The following is a 17,069-nucleotide window of genomic DNA, read 5'->3' on the forward strand; positions in this document are numbered from 1 at the left end:
TTGTTGAAGGCATTTGAAAAAGACATTTTATGTCGAAACGCGTCATGCCAGTTATCTGCTGCATTAAAGGAATTTCTTGGAAGCCCTGGTTCTTCGATGTAAGAAGCGTTCTTGTGCATATTTCGCGCGCTGGCCCCGAGCGCGCTTGAGGTGACCCGTCTTCTAAAGTGGCCGGACTCTTCAGGGCAGCTTCGGCACGCAAACAGGACCCAAGGTATTGGGACGATTCCGGCCCACCGCATCCTCCCGCAGTAAGGCACCACTGCAACGCAGTCCATGACTTCATGGAGGAGCCTGAATCATTGTATGCATGGCTCCTGGCCAGACTATGAGAGATCTCTGCGGCTGAAGGCGTTCTGGGGACCCAGGATTGTTACTTGTGGCAGCAGCAAAGACATCATTCCGTTTACCTGCGTTCATATTTCAATCCAGTACTCAAGATGGGATATATTGAAGCCTGGGGGAGTAACTTACCTGACTGTTCAAGACTGATGCATGTTGGGTGTTGTGGTTCGCCGATGCAGCCACAGCGTATCTCCTTTAAACAACCCGGTTCATCTGGATGGCCACCAATGGCAGAACGACTTGTAGAATACATAAGCGGATTGGTTGTGAATTGACTTTGTTGAAGGCATTTGAAAAAGACATTTTATGTGGAAACGCGTCATGCCAGTTATCTGCTGCATTAAAGGAATTTCTTGGAAGCCCCGCTGTGTCCCTCTGGTTCTTCGATGTAAGAAGCGTTCTTGTGCATATTTCGCGCGCTGGCCCTGAGCGCGCTTGAGGTGACCCGTCTTCTAAAGTGGCCGGACTCTTCAGGGCAGCTTCGGCACGCAAACAGGACCCAAGGTATTGGGACGATTCCGGCCCACCGCATCCTCCCGCAGTAAGGCACCACTGCAACGCAGTCCATGACTTCATGGAGGAGCCTGAATCATTGTATGCATGGCTCCTGGCCAGACTATGAGAGATCTCTGCGGCTGAAGGCGTTCTGGGGACCCAGGATTGTTACTTGTGGCAGCAGCAAAGACATCATTTCGTTTACCTGCGTTCATATTTCAATCCAGTACTCAAGATGGGATATATTGAAGCCTGGGGGAGTAACTTACCTGACTGTTCAAGACTGATGCATGTTGGGTGTTGTGGTTCGCCGACGCAGCCACAGCGTATCTCCTTTAAACAACCCGGTTCATCTGGATGGCCACCAATGGCAGAACGACTTGTAGAATACATAAGAGGATTGGTTGTGAATTGACTTTGTTGAAGGCATTTGAAAAAGACATTTTATGTCGAAACGCGTCATGCCAGTTATCTGCTGCATTAAAGGAATTTCTTGGAAGCCCCGCTGTGTCCCTCTGGTTCTTCGATGTAAGAAGCGTTCTTGTGCATATTTCGCGCGCTGGCCCCGAGCGCGCTTGAGGTGACCCGTCTTCTAAAGTGGCCGGCCTCTTCAGGGCAGCTTCGGCACGCAAACAGGACCCAAGGTATTGGGACGATTCCGGCCCACCGCATCCTCCCGCAGTAAGGCACCACTGCAACGCAGTCCATGACTTCATGGAGGAGCCTGAATCATTGTATGCATGGCTCCTGGCCAGACTATGAGAGATCTCTGCGGCTGAAGGCGTTCTGGGGACCCAGGATTGTTACTTGTGGCAGCAGCAAAGACATCATTCTGTTTACCTGCGTTCATATTTCAATCCAGTACTCAAGATGGGATATATTGAAGCCTGGGGGAGTAACTTACCTGACTGTTCAAGACTGATGCATGTTGGGTGTTGTGGTTCGCCGACGCAGCCACAGCGTATCTCCTTTAAACAACCCGGTTCATCTGGATGGCCACCAATGGCAGAACGACTTGTAGAATACATAAGCGGATTGGTTGTGAATTGACTTTGTTGAAGGCATTTGAAAAAGACATTTTATGTCGAAACGCGTCATGCCAGTTATCTGCTGCATTAAAGGAATTTCTTGGAAGCCCCGCTGTGTCCCTCTGGTTCTTCGATGTAAGAAGCGATCTTGTGCATATTTCGCACGCTGGCCCCGAGCGCGCTTGAGGTGACCCGTCTTCTAAAGTGGCCGGACTCTTCAGGGCAGCTTCGGCACGCAAACAGGACCCAAGGTATTGGGACGATTCCAGCCCACCGCATCCTCCCGCAGTAAGGCACCACTGCAACGCAGTCCATGACTTCATGGAGGAGCCTGAATCATTGTATGCATGGCTCCTGGCCAGACTATGAGAGATCTCTGCGGCTGAAGGCGTTCTGGGGACCCAGGATTGTTACTTGTGGCAGCAGCAAAGACATCATTCCGTTTACCTGCGTTCATATTTCAATCCAGTACTCAAGATCGGATATATTGAAGCCTGGGGGAGTAACTTACCTGACTGTTCAAGGCTGATGCATGTTGGGTGTTGTGGTTCGCCGACGCAGCCACAGCGTATCTCCTTTAAACAACCCGGTTCATCTGGATGGCCACCAATGGCAGAACGACTTGTAGAATACATAAGCGGATTGGTTGTGAATTGACTTTGTTGAAGGCATTTGAAAAAGACATTTTATGTCGAAACGCGTCATGCCAGTTATCTGCTGCATTAAAGGAATTTCTTGGAAGCCCCGCTGTGTCCCTTTGGTTCTTCGATGTAAGAAGCGTTCTTGTGCATATATATATATATGTATATATATATACATATATATATCAAGCAAACTATGGGAAGACAGTAAGCTAAGAGGTATTGGAGAGGAACTGTATTTTTCTTCTAGAGATTGTATAGTGGATTGACGTATACATCCTTCGTCAAGGAAGGCCAATAAAACAATGAAGTAAGGACCCTACCAGCACTTACAAAACCTTCTGTGGTGATCAGGTAGTCCATCACAATCAGCAGTTTTTGCTGTATTGTATGCTTTCAGCAGGCATTTTGGCTCCTAACCAGATATCTTTTGTTAATTCAGACTTCGCATTTACTCAGTCGAATATTGTGACCGTCTATTTTTTAACTTCCTACATTGTTGGTAACAATGAATAATCTTTTTGCCAAATGCAGAACATGACATAAGGTAAACATTGTGGTACGAAGCCTGCCATCTCCATATCGCTCCTTTTCACACACTACAACTCCCTCGTGGCTTCCTGTGCTCAGTCAGGAAAAAGGCATTTGTGGTAATTAGTAATGAATCACTGAATCACTAAAATAGAGGTCTACATTTATACTCATACACATACTCATAGACCTGGGTATAAATGTGCAGTTTCTGGAAATGTACAAAAATTCCCAGGAGTACACATGGAAAGCTAGGGTACAGCTCCACGTTTGGGAAAGGTAGCCATGTTGTGCTAATGCATTATTGTTTTCTCTTTCTTTTTTCATTTTCAGGAATTACATTTTCCTTATGGATAAACCTCTTCTCCACGAAGTTTGAGTGTTCTGTTTGTACGAGAGTAGGATCTGCGTCTTATATTTACCCCCACTTTTTGCTGATGTTTCACTGTTTTCGACTTAGTCTGGCTGGGATCCTGCTATCCAGGACCCCAGCCTAGCTGCTTTCTCTCTAAATTGATTGCATGTACTTTATGTACACTTCAGATTGGATTTTGGGGTACCCTTATAAGACCCTAGTATATGGTATACTATATACCCAGGGCATAGGTACCCCAGAGGCCTCTCAGTGGCTGCAGCATGTATTATGCCACCCCTGGGAGACCATTCAAAATGACACAACAGGTCTGCTACAGCAGCCTGTGTAAGGTGGTGTATGCACCCCTTACTTAGATATAGGTTCACTATATCTATCCTTATCACTGCACCTATAAACCCATCAGTCACCCCTATGGCAGGCCTTATCAATCCTGAAGGCAAGGTGCTGGGTTTTATGTGAGAGGGTGCCCATGCATGTGCAGAGCCCCTCTTCAGCCTTCGGAACCTCTATTCCGGGGTTGTTTGTGATGCAGCCAACCATATACTCTTAAGTGCATTATAACCTCACGGTAAATGCTAACTTTAAAACGGCTGCATGGAAACATGTCGTGTTTGGTGTTAAACACCTTGGAATCATACCTCCACATCAGTAACTGGTGTGGGAGGTATGATTCCACCCTACTAGAGGGTGAAATATGACAGCACCGGTACACCCGGTACTAGCTTTACAAACCCTGGCATCACAAAATGGATGCTGCCAGCCACAGACACGAGTCTACCCTCCTGCTGCTGGACAAAACTCTGGCAGGGGACGGCTGGACAATAGGTTTCCTGTCACAGGGAGGTGTGACCACCTCCAAGACAGGCTTTGGTGTATTGGGGCTGGGTGGGTGCACTCTGAGAGTGCTTTGATGTCTGCACTGTGGGCACATTTGGTGTCCCTGTGCATAGTCCAGCTCAAACCGGTTGCAGGGGCTCTCAGCCCCTGCTCTGCGCGAAACTGGACAAAGGAAATGGGTGTAGGCACCCCTCTGTCCTGACCCTCCCATAGGTGGGTCCCCAGAGTTTGTCCCACCCCTTCCTTGGGTATAACGTAGGAACCCCTGGCTACAGGACTTTTGCTTTGCCTGTATGAAACTCTGCTACAGAAACCAAGTACTTCCGCAACTATCCACACTACATTGGATGACTGAAGAATCTCCTTGGAGAAAAGGAGTTACTCCCCTGCAAGGCAGGCACCAAAGATGCATCTGACTGGTTTGCATCTACGCAGCTCTTGAAGGACTCCGAGGATTTTGCAACACAGGAGGTGGGTTCCTAAGCTTCCCCGAAGCCAACCAGTGCTCTCAGCAAACCTGAGACCCACAGCCCTCGTGGGGACTGTGCAACCCGAACCCCTGGACACCGTGCACATTTGCAGCAACATATCCTTTTTGGCGATCCCTGAGACTGTGCTTTGGGCTACTTGTAATCCAGACCCCGAGCAGTGATTCCACTGAATATTACTGGCCTACACTCCAAGAGTGTTCCGTGGGCGGGTATTTTGTGATTCCTCTCGAGGTCCCTTCGCAACCCCTGGTCCGTCGACCTGTGCGTCCCTGAGAAGGGTACTTTAACTTTCAGTGGGCTTTTCTGGTTGCTCCAGATGTGCCCTGACTCTCCATTGCTTGGGGAGTCCACAGGACCTTGCTGGTCCACACCGAAGCATCTTTTCTCTGACTGCGTGGGTTGCAGGTGCCAAGACTTTTGGGTCTCCAATCCAGACACTGACCCCCCAAGCACTCAACATCCTTCGTGGGACAGCTTGCCTGCGGACTTTGGTCATCGTCAACATCTCCTGGTCCCCGTGGCTGCAGAGTCAAGCTTCACCTCTTCACACCTGAAGCACCCGACATCGGTGGGCATTCATCTACCGAGACACTGGTCACTGGCAAGTGACCCAGACTCTGTCCCCTCTGCTTTCAGGGTCTTCTCAGCTCCGATCTAGGCTTGGATCACACCGGACACTTTTCCTCTTCACGGCAGCAGCACTTTGCCGCATCACGCCATTGAAAAACTACGAAGATTCCCGACACCATTTGACACCTATGCAACCGGCTTCGCTGGGTTAGGGAACATGAGTGCTGGCCTTAGAACCTTCTAAGTTTGAAAGGGTTTGATCAAAGTCCTCTCCTCAGTGTCCTTAAGCTTTAAAATTCCAACCGCGACTTTCCCATAGGATTGTACGGAGGTCGCGGCTGTGTTCTCACACTGCACGCGTCCCCGTGGGTCCCCTGTGTCACTACCTTGGGTGGTTCCTTGGGGTCCCAGCGATTATGTGTGCTCTAGGCACTGTGTCTAGTCAAGTCGTGGTTGTTATACCACTTTCTTAATATATGGTTTGGTCTCCCCCTGGGGCACACTGTGTATTGTGCTATTTACTGTCGCTCTAGTGCTTTAATTTTGTGTATCTTGTGCTCTAATCTTATAAAGAGGTTAGTAGAGAGGGTTTAGTAATAAATATATATATTTTATATATATCTTGTGTGGTTATCCTTTCATTTGGTCATTCAGGAGGTTATAATCTGATAAACCAAGCTGCTTTACATTCCTTCGAGACTTAGCCTGAAGGCTGCTCTTCATAGCTACCACTAGGATTGCTTTCAATAAAGGTTGTCTTTAACCTAATCATCAATAAGTGTCGTTTGGACAGGTGCAAGGTGCCCACTTTAACCAGTGGACAGCATATACCAGGCCAACTTCTCACACTGTTGCCCTTCCTACCTAGGAAGGGAAGATGCTCCGGCCCTTTGCAAGAGTATATGTCTGACCATTTCCAGAGGTGTAGAAGAGTTTGTGAATGTTTATAAACTCTCAATTTTGTGGGCGTTCACAAACTTTCAATGCAAACCAAGCTTTGACTCTCCCACACTCCACCCAGTTGTGTGCAATATATCACTGTGTGAGATACATGGCTATAGTAAAACCTTGCAGTAGTAAAACCATTCAGTAGTAAAACAATGTATATCTGAACATATTTAAATGAAGCCATTTCTTCACTAAGCATACATTTACAGCCCTAAATAGCTTTGTGACTCACGTACATTGTTTTTGGAACAATGGCTTATTAAGTCTATTAGTGGCAGTATAAAGTCCTGGAGATTTACTGAGGGATATAAAGCATTCATCTACGTCTTTACGCTAGTGTTAAGATTTCTTAGGGAACTGTAAAAAATCTACCAATCAGCATCACAGCGTCATTAATTTTCAGAATTATGTAACACATCATTATGGCGTGCATATATTTTTAGAGCTCCTGTCTATATATTTTATAAACCCCTAATACACGTTTATGATTCTCGTCAGATACGACCCAAAAAGAGTTGTGCAGCAACTGAGAGCGTGTGGCGTTTTGGAAACAATTCGAATCAGTGCCCAGAGCTATCCCTCCAGGTATGCGGGGTCATTATATTTTCAAACAAATCTTAGATGTTTGAGATACATTTTAACTCGTACTTTTTTGTTCTGCAGATGGACTTATCTCGAGTTTTATGGCCGCTACAGCATCCTCATGACTCAACAGGAGCTTTCACTGAACGATAAGAAACAGATTTGTAAGAACGTTTTGCAGCGATTAATCAAGGTACATCGCGCTTCTGTTGCTTATTTTAAATTGCTCACTGTGTATACATTAAACTATACATTGTGTTGTAATGTGTGGGAGTTTAACATCTCTTGGAGCTGGAAGGTAGAACATGTATATGCTCCTGGTTTCCCAGAACTGCAGGTCTCCAAACGTGTATTGATAAAAAACGTAATTCTAGTCTGTAGCATAGATGGCACATTGCTATAGGTGATAGTGATGAGATCTATCGAGCGCCTAGGTACTCACGATTGTCCCGGCGCTATAAGGTCAAGGTGAGAAGCAGAGGAAGAAGGCAATTACCGCGAAAAGAGCCAGTTCTGTGCTTTTTCCTGAAAACAGCTTCAGTTTTAGTTTGACACAAGTCTAAAGGAAACTTGTTTTAACCAACCCCTGCCAAAAGAGAGAAGGAGCCACCGCCTGCTGTAGCCAGGCGAACTCTAGGATTGCTCTATTCATTAAGAGAGCGGACTTAAAAAGAAAACTTTTTTATTGGTGACTCAAGTGCCTGGAGATGTGTTCACGTCTTGGGAGACCAAGCATCAACCATGCTTCCTCGTTCTGAACAGTCTGGAGTCAATTCAAAAGAAACTTTGGCAGGCTTGCATATAATGCATTGGCGTAGTCCAGTCTGGACATAACCAGGTCAAATACCACTGTGATCTTAGATGGAAATGAGAGGTGCAGATTAATTTTACCATGCGTAGGATGCCAAAACAAACACCAACCACCGAGATGATTTGATTGTGGAATGACATATTATTAGTATATTTAAACCCTAAATTGTTTATTAGAATCAGTTTGGGTGCTTGGTGGGGTCACCCCTGCAGGCGAGTGGACATCCAAGTTTGAAGCAAAGTTATGTCCAAAGCTAAGCACCTCCATCTTCTCAGTGTTACACTTCAAATGATTGTGAGTCATCCATTGGAAGACAGCCGAGAGACAGGGTTGAATGGCATCCGTATCGATAGGCATCCATATGCTAAAAGTAAAGAAGATCTGGGTGTCATCCACTTAAGAAATAATCTTAGCCCCAAATGATTCCACCACCTTGGCTTGGGGAACATATAGATATTAAACATAGTGGAGCTAAGAGATGAGCCCTGAGGGACTCAACTCGAAACCCTTCGGCTAGCGAGGAATAAGGAGGTAGCCAGACTTCTTGAATCCTATCCTCAGGGAAGGACTTCATCCATTTCCAGGCATTATCTCTAATGCCTATTTCAAGGAAGCATGCGAGCAGCCTCGCATGTGGGACCACGTCAAACACTTCCGACAGGACCAACAATACCAAGACTGCCCGGCCACCTGCATCAACGGTACATCTTCTAAGATCCGAGTTTTCCACCAAAGCAGTCTCAGTACTATGCCTAGGTCTGAGACCTGATTGCCTCGAATGATGAAGCCTTACCTCCAAATACTTGGAGAGCTGATGATTCACAAATTCTTGAGTTAACTGAGAAGGTGCAGGAAGGAAGGAAAAAGCCTATAATTGCCTGCAACATCCGTTTGGGCCATCCAAGAGGCCATTTATCCACTATTAAAACAAAAACCGCATTTGGAGCATGCATACAAGACTAGTAGACATCTTGTTCGTCTTTTCAGGGCTGGCTCCATCTAATGTCATCGGCTTTTCAGGAAAGAAGAACAAGAGGTGCAGAGAGGGAGAGGGCTTTGGGCCAGCCCACTTCAGCCATTGGTTTTTATGTGTTTTTCCAGATTTTACGATTTCATAGAGGGGTTGTCCACAAAAGAATGTCATTCCATTTTTCATGCATGTTCGTATTAGTGATGGAGCACAAGTGATCCTTTTGGCAGACTGCAGATGCAATATGACATGTGACTTATAAGTGAGTTAGTTTGTATTCTTTGGCGTATTTAATATGCTGGCATGGCTATATTTTAGTTGCTGGTCCATTCTTTTCTGCTTTCAACATGAATGCATTAGCTTGTTATAGGGGTGCAGTGCTGTTTACTAATAACCTCTCTATTTTGTGAGCCTGCAGATGCAGTATAATGTGTCTTATAAGTGAATTAGTGTGTTTTCTTTGATGTATTTTCTTTCCTCACATGACCGCACTTTAATTTTAAATGCTAGTTCATTTTTTTTTCCATTTTGATTTGAATGCATTAGCCTGTTTTAGGGGCACAATGGTATTTACTAATAACTCTTCAGCTTTGTTTCCTTTACTTCACTATCTTGATAACTTGTTGCTGGATTTTGAGCTTTTTCTGTTTACAAACTAATGATGTACACATCTAGGCTTTCCTAACAACATAAATACTAGCCCTTTGTACTGTGAAATTATAAGAATTTGGGTTATTGGTTGAGGAGGTTTGATTTATATATTAGTGGGGTTTTAAGTGGTAGTTCTTGAGGTTAAATAGTCAGTCTTGATCATCCTGTTGGACAAAAGTACAAGAACAAAAGCATAATAATAAGAAATTGATGTAATCCAAAAGGAATCCATTGGTAGCCATGAAGTAGGTTGTAGGTATGAGGTTTATTAGGCTTAGTTACAGGATGGTAAGTAGGATAATAAGTTCAGTAGTTCAGCAGTTGAGCCCCACCAGGAGCAGCCCACACACTCCAGCTGTCTTTCTCTCCACTCCACCAGGCACTCCAACATTCCACCACCTCACCAGGTATTCTAACATTCCACACACACATCACATTCAAACTGGCTGAGCAGCAGGGAACAGAAAGCTAAGGGAAAGGATGTAAGGCAACATTACAAGTTACAACACAGCTCCTTCCCTTAGGTGAAACAATTAATAATGATGTTACAACAATGTACAATGGAAGTACACGCCATCTGGTAACATCAATTCAAAAGAGAAATATACAATATAGAAATAACAATTGCAAAGTTGAAAGAACTAAATACCAACTTCATTGACATTACACCACTATAATATTATGCAGGACTGGGAAAATGGAGGACATAACTGAGGTGTAAATCCCTCATCACTCACCCCCTTCTGCATACCACACATAGCACACCTACCAGAACAAGATTCATTATGCATAGATTTAGCAGATGTGTCAATCCTGAAAATGTGGCATGAATCCAGTCCACCTGATGTATGGTAGGCATCCTTGGTTTGCCATATTCAACCTGCAATTATAGGACCTCAGGATAGTGTCACTCAGAAAAATGGCAGGTACTAAGGAGTATCTCCTATTAGGCCCATTTTACTTATCAATTGACTTTGGAATGACCTTGAGAAGAAGAAAGCGAGATTTGTTGCCACATATACTCCTGAGTGTAATTTTCTCCCCCAAATATAGTCTATATTGACCAAATGTCTCTTCCTTTGAAATGTATTTTGGATGAGATGCATCTCATAGAAAAAATCCTAATCCAAAGATCTTCTAAGGACGAAAGTTATGCAAATTGTTCTGAAACCCTACTCAACCACTTGCGATTTTTTTAAGCATGTGAATGTTTTTTAAAAAAAAATTCAGTATTGTCTGACAATACACTTTCTGTACATCAATAAATTCAACTATTTTCTTTCCCAGGATAGCAACCAGTACCAGTTTGGCAGAACTAAAATTTTCTTTCGAGCTGGCCTGGTGGCCTTTTTAGAGAAACTACGGTCAGATAAGTTAAGGAATGCATGTGTTACAATCCAAAAGAACATTCGAGGGTGGGTACAGAGGAAGAAGTTTCTTCAAGTTAAGCAAGCTGCTATTGTAATTCAACAATACTTCCGTGGACAGCGGACTGTACGGTAATTTCCATATATGAATTATTTTGATACTGACTATGCAAATGTTGAGATTGGCAATGTACTCGAAAATTGCATCAATTCTTCATGGTACAATACTTCTCTGGTTAACACAACTGTGATTTGTGCTTACTGATTACTGAGCATGTACGTGTTAAAATGTGTAATGAAGCAGCACATTGTGCATATATTATCACTGGGAACTCTAGTCACATGCAAGATTTTTGTTCGTGCGTTTGTGATCACTTGAGTAATAACTCTGATATTAAGAGTAAATTCATTTGCTCAGTTAATGAAATTGTGTATTTTCAATAGCATTAAATTCAGACAATTCTTTTTATTGTAAACTGTTCCCTTTATTGGTTTGGCACACCTGTAAAAATTATCTCAGGATCCCATGTACAAAAGTATCTAATTGTTATCCTTTCTGTATCACTATTGAAGCCAAGCAATAACTGCTACAGCTCTCAAGCATGCCTGGGCAGCTATAACCATCCAGAAGTACTGCCGTGGATTCCTCATCCGGCGCATTTACCAGCTCATCCTTGTGGCTGCTGTGACCATTCAAGCATACACAAGAGGGTATTTAGCAAGAAAAAGATATCGGAAGGTAGGCAATCTCACGCATCAGTTATATAACGTGTAATAGAGCTGCCATGTGGGTAAGAAATGAAAAGCCTTGTGTTGTTTACATCCTTTGGTGGGCTGTCCAGCTGAAATTAGATTTACTTGAAGTAATTTATTAGTGACTACCATTATGACTTTGTGGTCATGCATGGTTTTATGGAAAAGGAATTTTATTGTGGTTATCTTCCCCAGGCAATTATCCCAGTCATGCGAATCCTCTTCTGTTGAGTTTATTATAGTTTTCTCTCGATCCTTTCTATCTTCTTTCAAAAGTCAGTTGACGGAGTTCTTTCAGATGCCATCACATTTACTCAATAAGCTTTGTTGACCACTCTTGTTCCTCGCTGTCATGGACTTGTCTTTTGGCTTAAGAAAGAGAAATGTTGCTGGTACCAGCGGTGTGTCATCTATCTGTGCTATGACACGCTTCTTGCATTATCTCAGGCGCAACTATTGCGATATTGCGATATTGCCATAAATGCCAAGTCCCGGGAATGCTTCTCTAATCACAACCATTTGTATCTGTGTCTGATAGCTTATGCCTTGCCCAAAATAATTTATAGGCAATGTCAGAACAATAGCCCCTTCAGAGAGCTAAGAGGCTAGTGAGAGCCACTGGGCCCAACCATGGTAGATTGAGGGCTTTTGCTTCTGATGTCCCGGGTCCGACCTACTATGAATCCTGATCAAGTGGGCCAAGTATCCCTTCAGCACTTGACTCTTGGTGGTAGTGTGGGGAAAGCAGTCCTAGGCTTATCGGGGGGGGGGGGGATAGACACAGGGGGGTGACATAGGGTTACAACTCAAGTGAAGTCAAATAGTTTATTGTATATGATTACTTAAAATCGTTACAATTTACACGTTTTTATAAAATAATATATATATTAAACTTAATCTTCCATTAAATACCACTTTTCAGCGATGCGTTTTACAATATTTTAAAATCTGAATAACGTTATAATGCACGTAAAATGTTGTCTAACGGTTTAAGCAATCTGAAAGTTCTATTATTTAAAACTTTCCACAAAAACAAAATTGTCTAGAAGTAAATTGACTAGATTGACTGTGTGAGATAAAATGTCCATATAAAATGCCAACTATACAATAAGATTTAGTCGGTTGCCATTTTCTATATTGTTCCAGTTATCCTGTGGATTAGGGCTTTTCAGAATATGCTCAATAGCTGCAATAAAAGATTGTCAAATACTTGCTCTGAAAAAAGGAGTATTTAAATACCGACACAACGTAAAATACTTCATTCCCAAACAATATACGCCCAAGGTCAGGGGTCTAGTGTTTCAATTGGTGGTTCCTGAGTATCACTCCCCTTCCGCTAGCTGTAATGGTTATTCCCCTTTCATTCTGGTCATCATTCAGTTTAGGCCCACTCATAGTCCGAGTCACAGGAGTGCGACTCTGACTCCAATTAAAGTCAAAAGTGTTCCAGCACTAAAGCGCTATATGGCAGGCAAGTTACCCTGTGGCCTTTTGGGCTGGTAATCAGTCTTACTTGCACCATTGTTCTCTGTTGGTAACAGAGTCTCAGTTGCGCTTAAAACATTTGATTCCGTCCTAAGACAACATATAGTGCCTATGTTTGTTATGGGGGCTTTTGTACCTCAATGTTTTTGTGAGTTTAATTGTTGTCCAGAAACAAATATAGATGTTTTTGTGAAAAGACCCATGCTCCTATATAACTGAACACCTAGTCAGGTGTTAATTTGTCACAATTGACCATGCTGAACCTAAATGTGTATTTGCCATTTGATTAGCAGATATTTTCCATTCTTCAAATGTAGGAATGTCTGTAAACTGTTCACCTGGCAATTTCGTTTCTGAATTGTTTGAAGAATTGTGCAATACAAATGCTAATGTTACCCTCAAAATCAACAAAAATATCCCCAATAAATATATCTCATAAAATAATGTATCTATTTTACGATGTATCTTTATCCTAAAACTGCTCCTAAGTGGAAAAGTGCCAAAGTTCAAATTCGCATTGTATTTATGTATTTTTTCTATTTTAATTTTAAAGATGGTGGAGGAACATAAGGCCCTAATACTGCAAAAGTATGCCCGTGCATGGCTGGCAAGACGCAGATTCCAGAGTATTCGCCGCTTTGTGCTGAACATTCAACTTTCTTATCGGGTCCAGCGATTGCAGAAGAAACTGGAAGAACAGGTAGAGGACTCTAAGTATTTGCAAAGTTGGTGTTTTTTTTACGTTAACCAATTGAATCCTCACTAAGTTATTTATATAAAAACAAATGTTTGCTATACAGGTGATTTGCTTGTTGTCAATGCTGGCTTCACATGTCAACTAAAGTTATTTCGTTGATAAATCCATCCTTGTACATTAGTTCAGCCCAACCTAATTATGCACCTTCCTTCCTAGCCATTTGCTTCATGCATTGAAATTGCCTTGTAGCGCAAATATCTTTGATAAACAAACCTGTTTAGCTATAGTCCGCATTCTGGTCTGAAATGGTAAAACATTTTCCCTGTAGTGTCCTTTGCTTACCCTAGCAAACGTGGCTTTAGAACCAAGGCTTTACTCTGGAAGAAGACAGGTGTTTCTCGATGTCAAAAGGTATGCAAAAGTGCAGATAATGCAATAACTTTATCTTGCAAATTATTGGTGTGACAATAAATACTGATTATTCATAAGAAAAAAACGCAAAAAAAGTAAATTGGGTCTGAGGTTTGGAGTTATTATTCAACAAAAGCTATCCCAGGGGCGGGCCTCGGGTCAGATACAAACACAAGAGAGTCCCCTCAAGTCATTGTCAAACCCGCTTGTAAATGCGTAGCTATCCTCAGCAAGCCAGGCTTAAGCAGATGTTGCAGAGCTGACTCTGCAGCGAGGAAGAATGCAGGGAGCTGAGATGTGACGTTTGGTCAAACCATTCACAAAAAGCCGTCAAGCTGCATGAAACTGGCTCAAAATATAAAATGTTTGGGAAGTCGTATCTGGGCTGATATAAATGAGCCTGCATCTGTAGCTGTGAACCCATGATGTTTTCCAGATACATGCAATGCCAGACTTCATCAGACTTCAGGTGTTCTGGGTCAGAGGCATGGAGCATTATATAGATGACGTATCAGTGTACCGCTTCCTGCGGGGTTGCACACACGTCTGTCTGTTCCTCAAAGTCAAGTGAATGCCTAGTAACACTTCTTCCCTCTTCCTTGCTCCATAGTTAAGAGCCACAAGGACCATGGTAGGGATATTTGAAAGGTGTAAATATCTTCCATTTTTGGAAAACTACCACCAAATCATCCCATAGTGCCTATGCCAGAATATTTCCTTCCATCTTAGTTTGCCTAGTTTCTGAAATTCTCCCAGAGGCATAAGCAGTCCAAAGTTCCAACAAGACATTGAAGGTACTCAGGGCCAGAATTCTTTCCCGGCTTCAGCCCTCCTTTTGTTTGTGTCCCATCCAATGAGAGCACAGAGTAAATTCCATCAACTACCTGACAACAATCAGAAACTGTGCTGTGCAGCTGGACATGCAAGATCCAACGAGTTTCCTACTTGAATAAACAAGAAGACAAAGGAGCGCTTTCGTTTACACAGCACTTATGGGACTCAGTTGTGCCCTCCCTGGCCATTCCATTACCTTTTCTCTGTCATTCTGGGAGGAGCCAGATGGGGACCTTAGGCCTCTAAGAGTTGTTCACTTTAGTCATTTGCATGTTTTTAAATTAATTACCCTTCTGCGAGACAGGTGTGGAAATTCACTTTAATTCATGCATTTGGAAAGTAAGATAATACTGCCTTCCTTCACCACTCCCTTATAAGTCATGACTGGAAGTTAATCGGATTCTAACAGCTACTACCTGCAGAGAAGTAATAATTATAGGCCAGATGCACGACCCGCACTCGCAAACGGGAGATCGGGCCGTTTGAGACTGGAAAAAAGGGTAATGGCATGTACAAACGCTATTTTGCGAGTCACTGACTCGCAAAATAGTGTTTGCAACTCTCACTATTAGGGAGACTCACTGCCATGACCTATTGTTTTGTGACTGCATTTTCGCAGCTAGGGCTTTTCCTCCAAGTGATAAGCCTTTTTTGGCTATTTGGGGTAGCTTGCGCTTAGGCCTCCTTAGCATTTTGTCCACATTAACTATCCGCACAAATTTTTTTTGTTTTTTTGTCCAACATCTTGGGAATTCTAAATGTACCCAGTATTTGTGAATTTTCCTGAAAGGGACGAAGAAAATAACCAAAACATAGCAAAATCTAGAGGTTTTCGGAAAAAAAAGAATAAAGTGCTCTGGACAAAAGTGTCTGTTTTTTTTTTCAACAACAGATTTTATTGATTTTCTCCAGTACCAGATGGGCCAAGCCTGATAAGAAACATACAGTCGTAAAGCATATTGTAAAAACTCTAGGCACTGCACAGTTTTCTCCCAGAAGGTCTGCTGAACATCAGACAGACAACCACCCCTCACCCCCTCCCCAACCACGCACCATATATACCACTAACTGCAGAGCGCATGCACATCGCAAAAATTCTGTCCACAGTTATATGCACCCCTCATATTAACCCGGTAAGCCATTTACCACCAGCCGTTCAAGGGGATCTTGAGTCACGGGTTGCATCAGTAAGGACAAATCAATCCCCTATATTTGGCCCACCTGGCCCAGATCTTCCCATGCTTTTGCGGGCAGCCTCTCGCCTGAAACACCGCAACCTCCACAGACATACACCTGTCCATGGCCTTCTTCCAATTCGCTACACAGGGTGGGGATGTATCTTTCCAATGCTGCGCAATGTCACGCTTTGCCAGTGTAAGGCCCAAGAACAGAAGGTGTCTTTTATATCTGTTCTCCCCAATGTCTTCTGTGCTGTGAAGGAGTGTCAATCTAGGGTCTGAGGGAATGTCCCATGCTAATACCCACCCCATGCAAGACAGTACGCCCGACCAGACGTGTTGCAATGCCCCACAGCTCCACACCGTGTGAAGAAACGTCTCCTTGTCCGAGTCACAACGGAGACAGATGCGGGACTGAATGGCTCCCATCTTCCAGACGCGGAGGCGTGTATAATAAACCCTATGGAGATATTTAAATTGGATCAGCATGTATCTAGTGGAGACCGTGGAGTACCTAAGACTAGCCAGCGCCTCCGTCCAATCGTCGTCTGCCAAAGCGGGCAAGTCTGCCTCCCATGCCGCTCGGGTCCGGTGTATAGTGGTTTTTGCATGTGTAGTGAGCGTTTGGTAGATTTGCCGGATTTTGTGGGCCCCCAGGTCGCTTATCAGTAAACAGCCCTCCAGCGGATGAAACTCGGGTAAGGACTGGAGATGTCGAATCAGGGGGGACAGGGCATGCCAGAGCTGTTAATATCTATGGAACTGTGATTTGTGAAGGCCGAAGTCTGTCTGCAACCTCTGGAAGGACTTAAGCATGGATCCCTGCATGATATCTCCGAGAGTGGATATCCCAATATCGTCCCACTTACGAAATCCCTCCAGTGACGAGACGGGCCGGAGATGAGATCCCTGCTAGAGGGGAGTAGCCCCGGCCAGCTTACCCCAACAACCCATAGACCTGACCACCCGCCTCCATATCTGAATAACTGTCCGACAGGCCGGAGGAAACGCCTCCAGTGATGAGGAACTGTACAAGTAATGGAGCAGCAGGGCGTCTGCCATGAAGAG

The 17,069-nt window shown here is 43.8% G+C and overlaps 1 protein-coding gene across 2 annotated transcripts in view; it reads left to right on the forward strand.

Moving 5' to 3' along the window:
- The window catches only part of MYO5C (myosin VC), a 1,024,918-nt gene that overhangs the window by 542,443 nt on the left and 465,406 nt on the right, over positions 1-17,069 (forward strand). For both annotated transcript variants that reach the window (XM_085644174.1, XM_085644175.1), the window contains exons 17-21: positions 6,761-6,847; positions 6,926-7,037; positions 10,564-10,775; positions 11,217-11,382; positions 13,435-13,581. In XM_085644174.1, the coding sequence (XP_085500300.1) occupies positions 6,761-6,847; positions 6,926-7,037; positions 10,564-10,775; positions 11,217-11,382; positions 13,435-13,581 (724 nt within the window). The remainder of the gene's footprint in view (positions 1-6,760; positions 6,848-6,925; positions 7,038-10,563; positions 10,776-11,216; positions 11,383-13,434; positions 13,582-17,069) is intronic.

Source organism: Triturus cristatus, chromosome 3_1 (genome assembly GCF_964204655.1).
Source record: "Triturus cristatus chromosome 3_1, aTriCri1.1, whole genome shotgun sequence".
Classification (NCBI taxonomy): Eukaryota; Metazoa; Chordata; class Amphibia; order Caudata; family Salamandridae; genus Triturus; species Triturus cristatus.